A 16529-nucleotide genomic window follows, 5' to 3' on the forward strand; every position below is an offset into this window, starting at 1 on the left:
GTTCACGAGTTTCCAACGCTTATGACTATATAAACCGCTCGGCTTTCGCAGCCTCTGGGGCACGCCGCGAACGACAGCGTTATCATGGGACGCCCTATTGCTCTACTTGGGTCCAGCTACAGAGCTAATTGAAAAGAAATTTGAAAAGACAGCCTGCTTGGGAGAAGTCTCGCGGCCGCCGCATTTTCTGGAAGACATTATGGATAATTGTAGAAATGGCTACGTGTGTGCCAATCCTTATATCCCGCCACCGCTGCATCGAGTCGATGACGATGAGCTGGTGGAAGGTCACAATGCTGAGGATGATTTAGCATCCACCATTCCCCGCTAAGAAGACGACGACCTCTTCGTTGCATATGACGAGGGTTACAATTACCTCAACCGTGAAAATAAGCATTGATACTGAAACTATATTATGCATCGCGCAATTCTCACCTACAACAGCTCCGACATTCAAGTCTTGCGCGTGAGTGAAAGCCCTCTGAATGTTTTTACCGTGTTATTACTTCAAAGCGCAGTAAAGACACTTTCATCTACAGTGAATATTACAGGCATCTAACTTTAATCATGTGGGAATGGCCCAAGCAGCGTAGCTTTGCTGCCGTCAGCTTTCACATAATATTTTACGTAGCTCCTTACGGAAGCTTTTTACCTAACCCCCGAAGGATTCTGTTGCGACCGTTGGTGTCAACAGAAAACTCCCACGAACAAAAAATTACACCATCTTCCCGTAGGGGAACCCTGAGTAGTATGCAAAGCAGCCATTGGGTCAATTCAAGTGCCCATTAGTTTTCCGTTCGTCAATTCCGTTATGTTGAGGTACGTAGCTACCGTTATATTTACAGTTTGGTTCCTATGGTAACTACCAAACTTATCACTTACCGGAACTACGAAATGGGAAATTGCATTGAGCCCATGGCTGTTTCGCATACTACTCAGGGTTCCCCTAGAGGAAGATGGTGTAATTTTATTAGATGCGACGGGGCGATGTCCCTCCCTTGTCGTTGTTGCCCCGTCCACACCCCCACTGCGCATGCTGGGCTTGCTGAACGCCCGGTGGTGTCTTACCCTTTAATGGCTCCTGGAGCGACAGTGTTGCCGGTGTCTTCCTGGGCCGGCACGAGACAAGCACGCTTCCCCTTAAAGGGATCCTGGAGCGGCAGTGTTGCCGGTGTCTTCCTGGGCCGGCGGATGGATGGACGACGGACGACGGAGCCAAGAGCAAGAGATGCTTCGCATCTAAAAAAGAAGTTGCTGGCACCGTCAAGAATCGAACCTGGAACGAATAGAGAAATGGAGCGAGAGCTTGTTGTGCTACCCATTAGGCTGCAAGACCACGCGGAGACGCAGGAGACAGACGCTGCACTCAGCTAGCACATCTGCGGGTTTACCCTTTGCGTTCTCACGGAATGGAACGTCATAGCGTCACGCAACCTCTCGCGCCGCTGCGTGCTCCGCTCCCGGCATGTATAGCTGCCGTGTGCGCGCCTTCCGCATGCACTAGGAGTTATAAAAATTAAAGGAAGCTCACACCAACGCACGCCATCGCTTTTCTCCTCGGCTCTTCGGTCGACCTCGTCGCCTTTGTCATCGGTGGGAGAGACGGAGGAGAAGGGAGATCCTCTAACACCGGGTTTGAGCTTCCTTTTATTTAAAAAATAGAGTTCCCACTCGTATTCTTCACCAATACAACTCAAGCAACCACCGTTCATTAATCATACACTGATTTAACCTCAGCAAGAATGATCTATTTGAAGTAATAAACGGTGTGGTTAAGTGCATTTTACTTGCCTCTGTTTTCACTCTTTGTAGCGCCAGTTGTGTGAATTCGTGACGTCGCATGGGTAATAGTTGTGGCGTCGAATACAGCTTTGCTATATGGCCATTGTGAAAGTGTCCCCATACCAAGCACGCAGAATGGTGTGCTTTAATTGTCATAACATTGGTCATATTTCAAAGTACTGCCCCTCCCAAACCGTGTGCCACTTATGCGGAAAAAAGCACCCAGAATCAGACGACTGTGGCCCGACGATTTACTGCGTGGTCTGTGATGAGTTCGGTCACATTTCGCTGAACCCAACTTGCCCTGGACGCGTACCTGAAACCACCCAGAGCTCTCCTTCCAAAGATAAAGCTCAAGAAATTTCCTGGGTCGACCGTGTCAAGAACAGCACTAAAGAAATATACTTTCCTCCACTTACAGCCCCTTGAAACGAAACAAGAAATGTGGCCAAGACAACCTACCAAAATCCAGAAATCGCCACCATCCTTGCTCAGTTGAATGCTCTTCGAACTGAAAATCAGCAACTTAAAGCTGAAATCGCTGAGCTCAAGCGAGCGCATGTACCCAAGCGGAACCCCCCAAATAACTCTCCGTCAAAACAATCTATGGAGCCGCTCACAGTTCGAGGCCGCAGCCCCAGCTCTAAGCGAACCCCTACCTCTCAGGCCAAAACTGACCCCCAGATGACCCAGACGTTGCAAACAATTCGCACGGAGATCCATCAAGAACGGCTTGTACGGTTGGACGACGGCCTTCGCATGCAAGAAAATTTTGAAGGTCAACTCAACCAAATCAGAGACCTTCTCCAGCAAGTCCTTAAATCTATGCGCCCTACGGAACCCATCCCCGAAACCCCAAGAAAAGTTGAACCACGACCCAAACCATGACTCCAACATCACTCATAGCCCTACACTTGAACTGCCGAACCTTCTCCTCAGCGAAAACAGTTCTGACCAGTAAAGTAAAGCAACTCAGACCAGCTTTCCTCCTCCTTCAAGAAACTTTGGATACCCCGAACATTTCTGGCTACGACGCTTTCGTAAATCCCTCGATATCACGAAAAGGAGCAACCCCCCGGTATGCAACAATATTGGTCGATGCGACGATTCCGTCTGTACAATTATTCCGTCTGCACAAGTCTGTACGCCTCGAACTCGAAGATGCACGAAGTTGTGACCATTTCTGCCCAGCCACCCCACGCTAAAAAGTTAGTCTTGGTGTCCGCCCACTATCAACCCTACTCAGCCTCCACCGGCACCGGCTCCTTCACATGGCTTTAATACCTTATCAATGCACATTCAAATACCCGAATTATCGTCGGGGGTGACTTCAATGCACATCATACAGCACGGGGATATTCAACAAATTCGGCTCACGGAATAAAGCTCGTTGAATTTACTGAAATCCTAAATATTCAACTAATCAACGATACAATATACCCTACCCGCTTCGTTCTCCGTCCATCCCAAAAGGATACCACACCAGACCTTACGTGGGCCTCGCCAGGTCTAACTAAATCATGGGTACCCTGCTCTACAACGTGGGGCAGGGATCACTTACCTATTATCATCCGATTTCGCGGCAAAAGAATCCGGGACGGGCGGAACAAGAAACAGTGCACCCACCTTATTTGGTCTTCCTTCCGAGATGATCTGCTTCAATACGACCCCCTATGCATGGTACATACCTTGCAGCAATGGCTGAAATTATACGGAACTCCTCTGCTGCTGCAATGGAAACTATTACATGCGATGAAGATTCCCCTACCTTTGACAATCACCTAGCCAACCTTTGGAAGCGATTGGAGTACCTCACCCAGCTCAACCGCTCTACTGGAAGAAGGCACAACATACTCTGACGTATCCGACATCAGTAGATGGTCATTAACCAATACCAAAAAGAACTATCAAGCGACAACTGGGTAAATCTGTTTCACAACCTCTGGAAAACACCAGGTTATGTTTCTTTATGGAAATTTTACCGAAGCCTTGGGGACAAAAAACGCATTAAGACGCCAATAATTAGCACCATCATGCTGAGCAGCACGAATCCCATGGATACCGAAGAGTTGTGGTTCGAAAGCTTCTGTCCACACGTATCACAAACTCTCCCACCTCCTCCACCCGAAATCCCGATCCCGGAACCGTGTTTCGACCTTGAAAGCCCTTTCACAATCGCTGAACTTTCTACGGCTATTCGTCCAGGCAGACCGAAGTCTGCCCCCGGACACGACGGCATACAATGGACCCACCTACGCAACATTCAAGAACCAGCTCGATATAAACTCTTGGAACAAATCAACGATTCATGGGAAACCAGGCAGGTACCTCCACATGTCAAGCTATCCCTCATCTATCCCTTACCGAAACCTAACAAGAAACACACCTCTCCTAACGATTTTCTTATCTTCGGCCAATCTCCCTCACACCTGTCCTATGCAAACTCATCGAACGACTCATTAACAATCGAATAGTGCACTACTTCGAGTATGCCGAACGATATCTTCACGCTGCGCAAACTGGTTTCCGCCGACATCCTATGGCTGCTGCGACGTGTCAATAATCGCTAAAGCTATTCGAGACTCCAGGACTATGTACTCGCACTGGACCTCCGAAAGGCGTTTGACTGCGTCAGCCAGAGCGCCATCCTCGATGAACTTGCTAAGGCCTTTCCTAGCCAACGAGCACAGGCATGGATTCGAAACTTCTTAGAAGCCCGCCCCATGAAGCTTCAAGGAACATTCCCAGGTTGGACCACCGGTACCTTCTACCTCGACAGAGGAGTTCCTCAAGGCTCGATCCTCAGTCCCACACTCTTTAATCTAGTCATGACTAGGATCGCCCGGAACCTTCAAAGAGAGACTAGTGCAAGTTTTACTTTTTATGCGGACTATATGACAATATGGACCGAGTCAAGGGACTACCCGCATGAATGAACTATGATTACGGCCCCCCAAAATGCAGAAGAAAGCATTGAATATACCCTACCGGATCTCGGGCTTTCCTTAGCTCCTAAGAAAACAAAATTTCTGTCAGTTTTTGGCCGCAATCCAGCTCCTGACTTTAGCCCACCTTGCATCATCGTTGGAACCACACCGATCACCGCCAAACTCGACCACATTCGTTTACTAGGCATCCCCGTCGGTTACAAAAGTAACCAGACTATATAGCTGGACCAACTAAAACAGAAATGGAAGTCGACTCAACATGCAATTTGAAGACTATCTAAGGAAAGCAAAAAGCAGTGCAGACACTTCCCCGCGCCATCGCAGTCGGTATTCTCACATATGGAGCCCTATCTTAAGCATTTATTTGTGCCCAATGACGCACTCTTAATGTCCTTCGCAAGGTGACTCTTCGTACCATCACTGGCTTACCACGCCATACAAAAATGTCTAACTTCCAATCTCAGGCTGCCCTTCCACCAATTGATTTGATTTGATTTGATCTGATTTGATTTTTTATGTCTTGGCAAAAATCAAGGGGAGGCTGAGACTAAAGGCGAACGTGGCCTGACACAGGCCTCAGCCACCCGATTTACAGCGTACATAACAACACGTCTGTTCACAAATTTAAGCATGATAGCACAATCGTAATAGAGATATAGCACAAAGCAAAGTCATTACTACACTTCTGATATATTATATAAAGCATAGGTCTCAGATTCACAAAGGGATCACAATGTATACATAAACGCAGTAATTCGTACGCATGAATTTTCATCAGTTACATTTCAAAATAATTACATTTCAAAAAATAATTCAAGAGTAAACCGACCAATACAACTTCAAGCGGAAAATTATCAATCCAGGTGCCATACTCACGGCCTGAGATAAGCAAGATCTCATCCCCTTACCTGATTTTCCGATACCCACTCCACCGTGGCAACGACCTCTCCTGACCATACAACACTCCACTGGTCATGTACTTCTAGAGACGATCATATCCCGAGTATTCCCCGACAACCGTATCCCGATCATATCCGGGCAGTCGATCATATCCGGGCCCCCACCAGTCACTTGATAGAAAACAGGCTGTAGCCCTACGAATATTGCAGACCAATTCATTTCCAAACCCAGTCCTGTACCACCAGATCTACCCCGACTTATATGACCCGAAATGTAAATTTTGTTCAGGGTGGGCTACCCTCTTACACATGATGTGGAAGTGCCCGCACATCGCTACGAACCCACACAAACACAGCACATATTTGCTAAACATACACAACGATGTGCAGTGGGAGGCCACGCTGCACAGCTCTACCGCTGAAGATAAACAGGCCCTGGTCCGAATAGCAAGAGAGGCCGCTGACTCCAATGGGGTCGGCCGAACCCTTGCAAGAAAGAAGACATAAGACCAGTCTTCTTATTTGGGCCCAATAAAGTCTTTTCTCTCTCTCTCTCTCTCTCTCTCTCTCTCTCTCTCTCTCTCTCTCTCTCTCTCTCTTTCCTGACCGAACCAACAACAACCTACCCCATCACCCGCACAACGGCCATTTCTAGACAAAAACGTCGTCAGAGGCTATTCAGCACAAAACAACCAGACCAAATCGACATCTATACTGATGCCAGCCTGGCACCACCAAATTTTGTAACTGCCTGCATTTCCGCAGATGACCGAACCATTATATGAGCCCGACACTCCAAAATTACTGTCACACCCACGGAAGCGGAACTACTCACCATTACCCATGCTCTTGACTATTAATGTACGACCGCCATCAACCCATAGCAAAAAAGATCAGAATAATAACCGATTGCTACGAAGCATTTCAAGAACTTTGACGACCAATTCCAACGCAGCCTTCCGTAAACCAAATTATCAGGCAAACAATGGCCCTACAACTGTATGGCATTCAAGTCCGCATAGACTGGACTCCTGGCCATGATTTGGCGTCACCGGGGAATGAGGCAGCCCACGAAGCTGCGCAGGAGGCTTGCTCTTTTCTCTCCTCCACTGACCCCGCCGTCGCCCAGCCTCCAGACCTTCCTCAATGCTTGGACACGACCGAAAGTACCAGCGTACCAGCGTACCCCCCGCTACCGGCATACACCGGTACAAACACGGAAAGAAACTCCGACTGAAGCAACTTACGCCGAGGGATCACGTTTCCAACTGACCTTCCTTTACAAGAACCCAAGAAATATTTATTAACAAATTCTATACAGATCCTTCATTTTCACCGGAAACAATTCGCAAATGGTACTACCCCCCCCCATTAACCCGAAATGTCCATACTGTCAGCAAGACGTCAAGGCTGATTTGCAACACCTGTTCTCGATATGCCCCAAATTCTCTCGATACCGGAATTTCACTTCCCCAAACCAAGACCCCTCATCCCTCAACCCGTATCAATCTCCTCCCATTAGATGAACGCACCATTAATCTTATAATACGCTTCGCCACTAAGAGCGGTTTAGCGCGAGTTATATAGCGATGGCCTACACCAGTGAATGCACCATTCAATGCTGAACAATTGTCCAGTGAGAAAGTGATGCCACCTCACGAAGGCCACAAACTCACTGTAGACAAGCCCCCTTCAACCATGAATCCTCCCCTCCCAACTCCCCCACAAGGCCTGCGGCCTTCCCTTTTCGAATAAAAGATTTAGCAACAACAATGGCTACATGTCAAACCACATTCCAACAAAGTCTCGCGGCTCAATGCGACCTGTCAGCTGTCCACAATCGTTGAGGGATTTGGGTTTGGGTTGGTGTGTTATACAGACAGTGCGATGCCTACTACGCGGGACGGAAACGGACAGCCAGATGTCCGTCTACTAGAATAAAGCTCGAGTCCTTCCAGGGTTTAACTCCGTATGGTACAGACGCGTGTCGCTCTCCCGGAGGAAGAACAGCGGGAACCGAAGTAGCGTCTGCCGGAACAGAAGCGCGAATGGGTGTGAAAACAACAGCAAGCCGTTACCACCGCCGTTGCCGCCGCAAGTTCCAGATAGTCGAGTAGCTGGGAATCTCTCCCGGATGAACAGCAACTTTGACGTGAACTAATATTTCTTGTTCAGCTTGAAGGGGTTAAAGCGACAATTTGGGCGGTGCCTATCACTTCGAAGCACGCTCACATAACCGGTAGCCCATTTACGCAGGCATGGGTTGGGCGTGGAGAGAGGAGGACGGGGGCGTGCAAACTCAGCTATATGTTTCATGTTTTCACTGACTTCATGTTCGTTGTGCTGGCGGGATATTTAAACGTGTAGGCCCACCGTCCCAATGCGAACTGTCCGGTGTCCCCAGTGGACGACAGGATTGAATTGGTGTGTTACGAAGACAGTAATATGCTTAGGACGCGGGAAGGAAACAGACAGCTCCATGTTCGTCCGATAGAATAATACTCGAGTCTACCCAAGTTTCATGGGGATAAGTGCTAATTGCTCAATCGCAAATTACAAATAAACGTGTTTCGTTTTGTGCACCTCGTGGACTGCGTCCATTTTCGCAGGGCAACCTTTTCCACAGAGTGAAAGGGCACTAATTTTTTACACTGACTATCCAATGCGTTTATTGCTTCAGCTGAGAGAAAGCCGGCCAGTAGCCGCTACATCGCTTTAAAGACGTTATTCTCATGCTAAAAAACTCCAATATCAAGAAAGAGATCAATTTTACAAGAGCAAGTTTCCAAGCTACTTGATGGGCATACAGGAGTAATTTTTGGCTGACGCACTTTGTGACCTCCTATTACAAGTAGTGGATGTGTTTGTTGACAGCGTGTTAAAAACAGTTACGATTTAGAAAAAGTTCAAAAGGTGTTGCAGAGTCCCTTTAAAAAATCACACCATCTTCAGGCCGTGAACGATGCCGAGGGTGCGAAGCACTTGGACGTAAGTTGCGTGTATTGTGTGAATGAGTGTTATCGTCCGTGCACGATGATGCCCTCAAAATTTATAAATGATTTTGGGTGCAGCAAGCGCACTGTAAATGACAAAAGCCACCCGCAAGACAAGTCGCGTCCTACGCGTTGCACCGCAGCGCCTTCTCGCGTAGTTCGCTGCAGTCACTATAGCTACAACTGCAATTCAGCTCCGTTCTTCGAAAATTATGGCTGAAATTAGCGTTGAAGTGCACGAGCCAGTTGTACAAGTCGATGTTCAGAATGTTAACGTTGAAGTCTCCGACAAGTATAAATGGGTCGCTGCTCCACGCCCATTCGAACGACGCGCCAAAGCTGCACTTTGATCTCGTGTTTTCGCGTAGCGCCCTCTCGTGTAGCTCGCTGTAGTCACTGCGCACGGACAACGGGGAACTTGGGGAGACACCGTCGAATGGCGGACGGACATTGCGAGGTCTTAAGGTGCTTCGCACCTGAAACGCTACAAAATCCAAGCAGACACATGAAGGCATAAGACCTCGACCAATGCCTCAATGCTCCGCAACCAAACTACCCGATGCCGTTCGATCCTGGCGATAATTAAAGCTTGAGGGTAAAAGCAAGAACGCCCATCTTTAGACATTTAGGCGCACGTTATTATCCCCAGGGTGGTCAAAATTAATCCCTAGGCCTCCACTACGGCGCTCTTCATCGCCTGTGTGGCGTAGGCGTGTTAAACTTCATAATAAATCCTTACTAAAACAGTCATGCTGCTTCCCGGGAGTAAAGAAAATAGTGAACGCGTTTATCGGCAGTGTTGCGGGATCACTTGAAATTTCTGCACGGTGTGGGCGTGAGGTTGAGACGCCGCCCTGCCGCCGTCGAGTCGACCAAGCACTTGTCCGAGAGCCGCTCCTGCGAATTGTACACGTGGACATGTGTAGGACGTGTATAGGACGGCACCTCGCTTTCGGGGCGTTGTCAGCATTCGTCTTCTTTCGGCACGTTGGGTGATGGGGAAATCATGCTTATAAAATTATAACGGTTACCAAAAAGCACCTTTTTAATGTTATCTCTGCGCAAGCAGCTTTGTACCTCAGAGGAGATAAATACCCGGATAGTTTAGCATGAAGGGCGAGGTCTTCTTTTTTACTAGAAAATTCGCTCGAGTGTCCGTTATAATCATTATATCATTTTAATCACAGTAAACTCGTAATGCATCTACAGAACTTCGTCGGATGATGTCAATGTCAAGAGTGTATCGTTGACAGGGTATCGCAAAAGAGGCAGAATAGAAATGCTTAGACAACAAACTGATCACTGTCATCAAAAGAAGAAAAAACAGCACGTGTTCGCTGCTTTCAGCCCACAGCGTTATCTAAACGTGTACTCTCTATTTTCCCTCTTCCTTTTTGTTAATTGAACTGTAGTAGAAGCATGGCAAGGGTCATTGCTTAATCGGCAAAACCGTCGCAGAGCAGGTGGCGAATTGTTAAGTGCGATGCTGCACTAACGAAATATTTCCAATAAGTTTTTTTCTTCAGGTCACTTTTACATTGCGCCGCGGTTGTGGAGTAATTTGCCTCATGGTTCAGAGTAGGATGAAAACACCAAAGGTGGTGGGTAGTTTTGATGGTTGTAACAGTAGCAGCCTTAAAGTCTTTTTCTTGGCCAAAACAACAAGCCGAGCATGCACCGACCACCCGGGCGCCCAGTCTTATTCTTCCCCTTCTGAGCTAAGCCAGTCGGCCAAGTGACGACGGACAGAGATGGGGAGGGATCCGAGCCGCATAGCTGAGCCTTCGGGCAATAAAATAGGCAATGCGGTAAATCAGCGTAGGCAGTGGGTCAGTTGGTACAACAGGGGCCAGATAGCAATAGGCGGGAGGGAGTAATCAATTGTGTAACACAAAGGTAATACAATGCAGAAAGTGTTTTTTCCCATTTTGTGTTTTTTGTACTGAGTGTGCTTCCGCAAAGTAATGTTGGTGAAATTAATTTCTGTTCCAACATCTCTGTCTGTTTCTTTTCAGGTGGTTGACATGCTGCTAAACCCAATTCGTTTTGGCCCAGACATGGTAGAGAATTCAGGCAATTCAGATTCACGCCAGAACGACTGGTAGGAAAAGAGCGAGTTTGCTTTTTTTTTTCTAAAAATGCTGTCGAGGGCATAAAATACTAAAAATAGAATTCCTAGAACGGTGCGCGGAGCTTTTACTAATTTGGCCAACGTCGTGTAAGTCAACGGGTACGGCGAAGCAGAGTCCACCTCGCTGAATTTTTCGAAAGGCGTTGGGAACGCACAAGATCCGCGTATAATCATTAGTGATCTCTACTTGAACTGCGACATGGTAAAAAGTTCTATAAACAAACGGGGACTCACGGAAGCCGGTCTGTATAGGTTTTTGCGCGGTTCTCACTGTTTTCGCGCTTTCTACCATGCAGAAGTTAAATTCCTCCCAGCCAGACATTCTGCGTTAAATAGTCCACTTAAACACAGTTTTAATGACGTTATTATAGAATATAGAAAACACACTGCTGACTATCAAGTGCATTGCCTGCAGTCAAAGCGCGCATACGTATGTGAAAACATTGCTGATCTATGAAAACTGCAGCGAAATGACAAATACTACGACATCAGTTGACACGATAATTAGGTATCGGGGTATTCTCTTCAATTAAACGCAACAAAAACTCTGCTAACACGAGCATCATATTTTATGTCTACAACCAAAGGTTCCAAACATCGAGGGCATTTATAAGTATTTACGGGCTCTGAATGCGAAACCATTGATTTCGAAATAAACCATGTTTAGTTGTCCTTCTGGTTCAGCGCTGCGAGGCATGAGTTTTAGTTTTGCGTAGGGCTAGGTTTTCTAGTTTTGATGTGCAATATGGAATGGGGTTATATTTTACACTTTCCAGGTTATCCCATTGCCTCCAGACAGTAATCATTTGAACAGCTATTGACGAAAATTCCACCGCGGTTCAGGGCGACCCCGGTGGTTGGGGCCTGTGACGTCACTGGGTGAAACCAGCGCAGCGCGTGCTTCAGTGAGCTTACTCTTGATGTGGTTCAGATCATGCGTAGCCACTGCCTAGCAACGGGCCCGTTTATTGAATGTCCGACGCACGTGCTGTAGAACGCTTGCATACACGGGGATTAGGAAGCCAGCATCTGAATCCGACCATACATTTTTTTCCGCAATGGGCCATCTATTTCCTTGACCCTAAATCTTCACGAGGCACGTCCTTTCGTGTTTTTTTTTTTTTTTGAGCGAAGCTCTTTAGCAAATGGTAATTTTTCGTGTACGTAGTTAAGAAAATAGGCAGCGTATCTGCTCCTGTCGTCGTAAATGTCTACAAAAGAGGATAATCTTTGTCGACATTTGCCAACTAAATGCATCCCTTCGCTTTCCCGCTCACTTCTCATGTTGTCCCTCTTGCGTCGCGCTCCTCCCAAGGTCAACACGCTAAAGTTTTGCTCAAGTAAATTTAAATTTACCGCGTTCCACTGCTCCAGGCCAGGTGCCTCGATGCCAGCGCTGCCATACAGTGGAGACACGCGTGAATCTAGGAGCCCTACTTCAACATTTCTAGAACCACGTTGCCCTTCTCCACGTGCGTTCCAAGCAGGACGTGGAACCTACCTAGTGGAACCTTTCGTAACAGTTGCAGCTTGATCTCTTAAAATGCCGCCACAAGCTATAGTGGCGCATGCGACAGCAGGCGACAGTGTGAATTTTTTTTCTGCACAAAATGTAGTATTTTATTTCGCAAAAATCAAACATCTATGAATTTTTTTATAAAGGAACACTGCAAATACCACTCATATATGGATTCTCTGCCTTGTATTTGCGCAATGTCTTGTTCTTGTTCAACAATGTTGGTCAGTATAAGCATATAAACCAGACTTAGACGTGTAGATTTCGCGGTGAGTACATAAGACTATTGAGCAGACTTCGTTTCACTTTGGGCCGGAAAAATCGTTTTTCTTTAAATTGCATATGGGTGTACTAACTGTAAAAACTTGGATGATTGAGGGTGGTTTATGAGTGCCTTGGGGCCCCGATTGCTTTCCATGAAAAAAGCCAGAGACCATCGAAAACGTGTTCATAGATTGTTGAGACGGGGTCTTCCCAAGGGACGTGTTACAGCGTACCTTAAAGAAAGATTTTCCTGTAGATAGTCATGGAATTAGGTTTTTAGCCATAGAAAATGGAGTGGGTGTTCCATACGACTTCATAATGTTACTGGCCCTACACGGTATATGGAAGGCTCGCTATATGGAATGATGTAGATGCGAGGCCATGGAGGGAATATTTTTGTGAAAATGTCCGCTACATAGTCGCGGTGTCGAAAGCCGAGCCTGGTCCGCCCGAGTGGGTGACTGTGCTGGAGAGTGTGGCGAGACTATCGCCTTTTTAAACATTACACACTAGCAAGGTATGTGCTACTGCATTTTCAAGTGGTGTGATTTTCTTGATGTTTTGCATGTATCTATTGACCCAAACCAGGCAATAAAAAAAGGCTGAAACGAGTCACAGACAGACAGAGAGGCAGACAGATATACAGACAGACAAATATTTCTGGGTTTAAGTAGCCGAAGAAAGACTATCGTTTTTAAAATGCAAGAAAGTTGCCGGGCGCCCGCCTCTGTGCGCGGGTGTCGCGGCAACCACCCGGCAGTTAAAAAAAAAACCAAGAAGAGTGACCCGTGAGAGCGCGCTCTTGAGCTTGTGCCTCGCGGTGACCGCCCAGCACTTTTTTTTTTTGCGGTCCAGCACTTAAAACCCCGGTGCCCGTTTGTCACGCCAGACATACCCATCTAGAAAGATTGCCCAAGATCCCCCCCCCCCCTCCAACTAACGTAAAAAAAAACTCCAGCGTAATCGTGGCAACACTTTCGCTATCGCAATCACCCTGCTCGCGTCATTTGATGGCCCCGCTCACGATATAGGTCTGTGCGTTCGTCATTCGCATGCCTCTTAGAAATGCGCGGGCTCGGGCGCAGGGATTGGTCGCAACAGGTCATCCGCACGCCCAATGAGGAGGCCGGTCGCCTCAAGGCTCGTCGCGCTGGGGTTCGTGAACGCAAACAACTACAGAGGGCCAGCACGGACCACGTGACCACAGAGAATGCTGCCAAAAGGCGTCCGTGGGCCCCGAATAACGAATCCGTTCACCGCAAGTGGGCAAAGGTGCGAGAGCGGTGCTGGCAACGTCCAGCGGATACCACTCGTCTGCAGCGGGAACTTCCGTCGCTAACGACAGCCAACGCTAGGTTCAACCGTGAGAGGCGAAACGTGCTAATGAACACACAACGTTTAATGACCAATTAATATAAGTTACAAAAATTAAGAAAGCTAACGCGTATACCAACAAAGATGAAGCAAAGGCCGTTGCAGCAAAGAACATGTAAATCGGCTGCAATCGTGGACTTAAACCGTAATGAATGTTGCGTACACCTTCGCTACATTCAAGTCCTACGCGTTAGTGCGAGCGTCCTTCATTTTTTATTAGAACGCCTCTTTTAATATACGCCTCTGAGCCAGCCCTTTCCCTAATACACTTACATCTATCTATCTATTCGAATGCCATTTTTAACCATGCGCGCGGAGCAGGTGCAGCCCACGCCATAAAAAGGGTGGTGGTCACGTAGCGTTGTTTTCACTGGTGCAACGCGTTCTTCCACAAGCTGCATCTCCCGCCTCCACCGCTGCGGGTCGGGAAACGACACCTGAATCCCTAACGCTAGCTGCAATCCTTCTAGAGTCACCAGCCTCATCATGCAGACCCACCCACTGTCTTACATGCCGGGCCCACCCGTGCTGCTCCACAACAGGTGAGCTGGTCAGCTGTCATTGCACCCCCGCCCACTGCTCGTGACCAGTTTCCCTCCCAGCCCACCCTGCAAGCACAACCTCCTGACTCCCACATTCAAAGCCTTCAAAACGAGAATACCAACTCCAAACAGCACTAAGAAGCTACTACTAAACACACGGTCACCCTAGAAAAGCACGTTGAGCACCTCCTCTCACAAGTGGAGCTGTTAGTCAAGCAACAAGCTCAGCGCGCCCATGACGCCGATGTCTTACCACTCCCCACGCAAATGGAGGTGTCAGTTCAAGACCACGTTTTGCGCCCCGAACACCCGACTCTTGCCAGGGACCCTGATACCACACCCGTTAGTTCTTTCGCCGCCACTCCCGTTCTGACAGATAAAAGCCATCTTGAACGCCTCATTCATGATATGGGTGAACGCCTGAACAGCCGATTGACCGCGCTTGATCGGCGCCTCCATGCCATGGAGGAAGCAAATCGTCAGGCCCGTAAAAAGCCGAAAAAGCGCATCTCTCCCCACACTGCCGGCAATGCTTCTACAACGTTTCCAATATGCCAATGAATAATTCCTCACCGCCCACGAAATCATCCGCTTCCAAACCTTTGTTAACCATATGGCAATGGAACTGTCGCTCATTTCGCAACGACCGTCTCTCACTCCCCTCGCCCTCAAACACTCGCCAGTCGTGATCACTCTGCAAGAAACTGACACAGACAGCGTGTCACTTCGGGGGTACACGACATATGCCACCGACGCAAGATCTCGAACAGCCGTCCTCGTTTAAGCCGCCCAAACAGCTCAAACCCACGCCCTACCTACCACAATTGATTACACATTCATTGAGCTCCTGCCCCGCAACTAGTCGCAAGCCAGCCTGTATGTCCTTAACATCTACAGTCCTCCAACCCAGCCTATCCCAAAGATCGACTGCCTTTTGTGAACCCTCCGACAACGTACCAGAGGACACAAACTGGTGGTCCTCAGGGACTTAAATGCACAGCATACGGCCTGGGGTTACCCCAGAAACAACAAAAAGGGTGCAGACTTACACGAAACTACTCTGCAAGACCAACTTCAGCTTTGTAACTCTCTCCACGTTCACACCAGACTTGGCAACAGTGTCTCGCGCGACACTACCCCAACCTGACGTTTGCGTACAACATCAAACGGTCTACATGGTCACGTCTGGACGAAACTCTTCGTAGCGACCACTACATAATACAGTTACAAATCTCCCATCGAATGAGCGAGCAGCCAAAAAATCGACACTGCGCGCATAACAAATTGGAAGAACTTCCGAGAAACCACCCCCGCTGATCCGATTACAAGTCACGAGGAATGGACTACCATGCTCATTCAAGAAACAAGAAAACACACCAAGGAACTTTCCCTTACACAGGATAATTCAGCCATCTATGCCCATCTCCTCCACCTCTGGGACACCCGTAGAGGGCTAATCAGGCGGTGGAAAAGGAACAAGACGAACTGCAAGCTGAAGATCCGCATTGCGAAAATTACGGCAGAAACCGAAGCGTACGCCCGTCAGCTGAGCCAGCAAAACTGGACGCAGCTCTGCAACAAGCGGCAAGGAACGCTGGGAACCCGCCGCACATGGTACCTGCTGCGTTCCCTTATGGGCCCCGGTGAATCTAAGGCGGTCGCAGCACACCAGATTCGCCGATTAATCCACGATTACCCGGGAACTAAAGACGACTTATTGGAAGAACCTAAGCAAGCCTTGGCGGCCCCACCTCACGTCCAACCCACCCAGGCACCCGACTACAGAGGCGATCCGAAACCCAAAATGGACGAGCCGTTCTCCATTGCCGAAATTGAGGTGGCAGCGTACAACCTCACCCGAAACACCTCTCCGGGTCGAGACAAAATACCCAACAAATAATTGCGAAACCTTGATCATGCCGTCTTAGAAAATCTCCTAGACTACATGAATGAGTGCTGGTTGGCGGGTTCCTTGCCCCCATAGTGGAAACGCGCAGATGTCACTTTGATCCCCAAGCCCGGCAAATGAACCCCAAGAACCTAAGGCTCATTTATCTGACTTCATGTGTCGGCAAATTGT

At 48.2% G+C, this 16529-nt stretch overlaps 1 protein-coding gene across 5 annotated transcripts in view; it reads left to right on the forward strand.

Annotated features, from left to right (window-relative positions):
- Nucleotides 1-16529, forward strand: part of LOC144142311 (atlastin-3-like) — a 90276-nt gene that overhangs the window by 36844 nt on the left and 36903 nt on the right. For all 5 annotated transcript variants that reach the window (XM_077673717.1, XM_077673715.1, XM_077673716.1 and 2 more), the window contains one exon: nucleotides 10638-10723. In XM_077673717.1, the coding sequence (XP_077529843.1) occupies nucleotides 10638-10723 (86 nt within the window). The remainder of the gene's footprint in view (nucleotides 1-10637; nucleotides 10724-16529) is intronic.

This window comes from Haemaphysalis longicornis, unplaced genomic scaffold (assembly GCF_048455015.1).
Source record: "Haemaphysalis longicornis isolate Haplotype H1 unplaced genomic scaffold, Haemaphysalis longicornis Haplotype H1 scaffold_6, whole genome shotgun sequence".
Taxonomy (NCBI): domain Eukaryota; kingdom Metazoa; phylum Arthropoda; class Arachnida; order Ixodida; family Ixodidae; genus Haemaphysalis; species Haemaphysalis longicornis.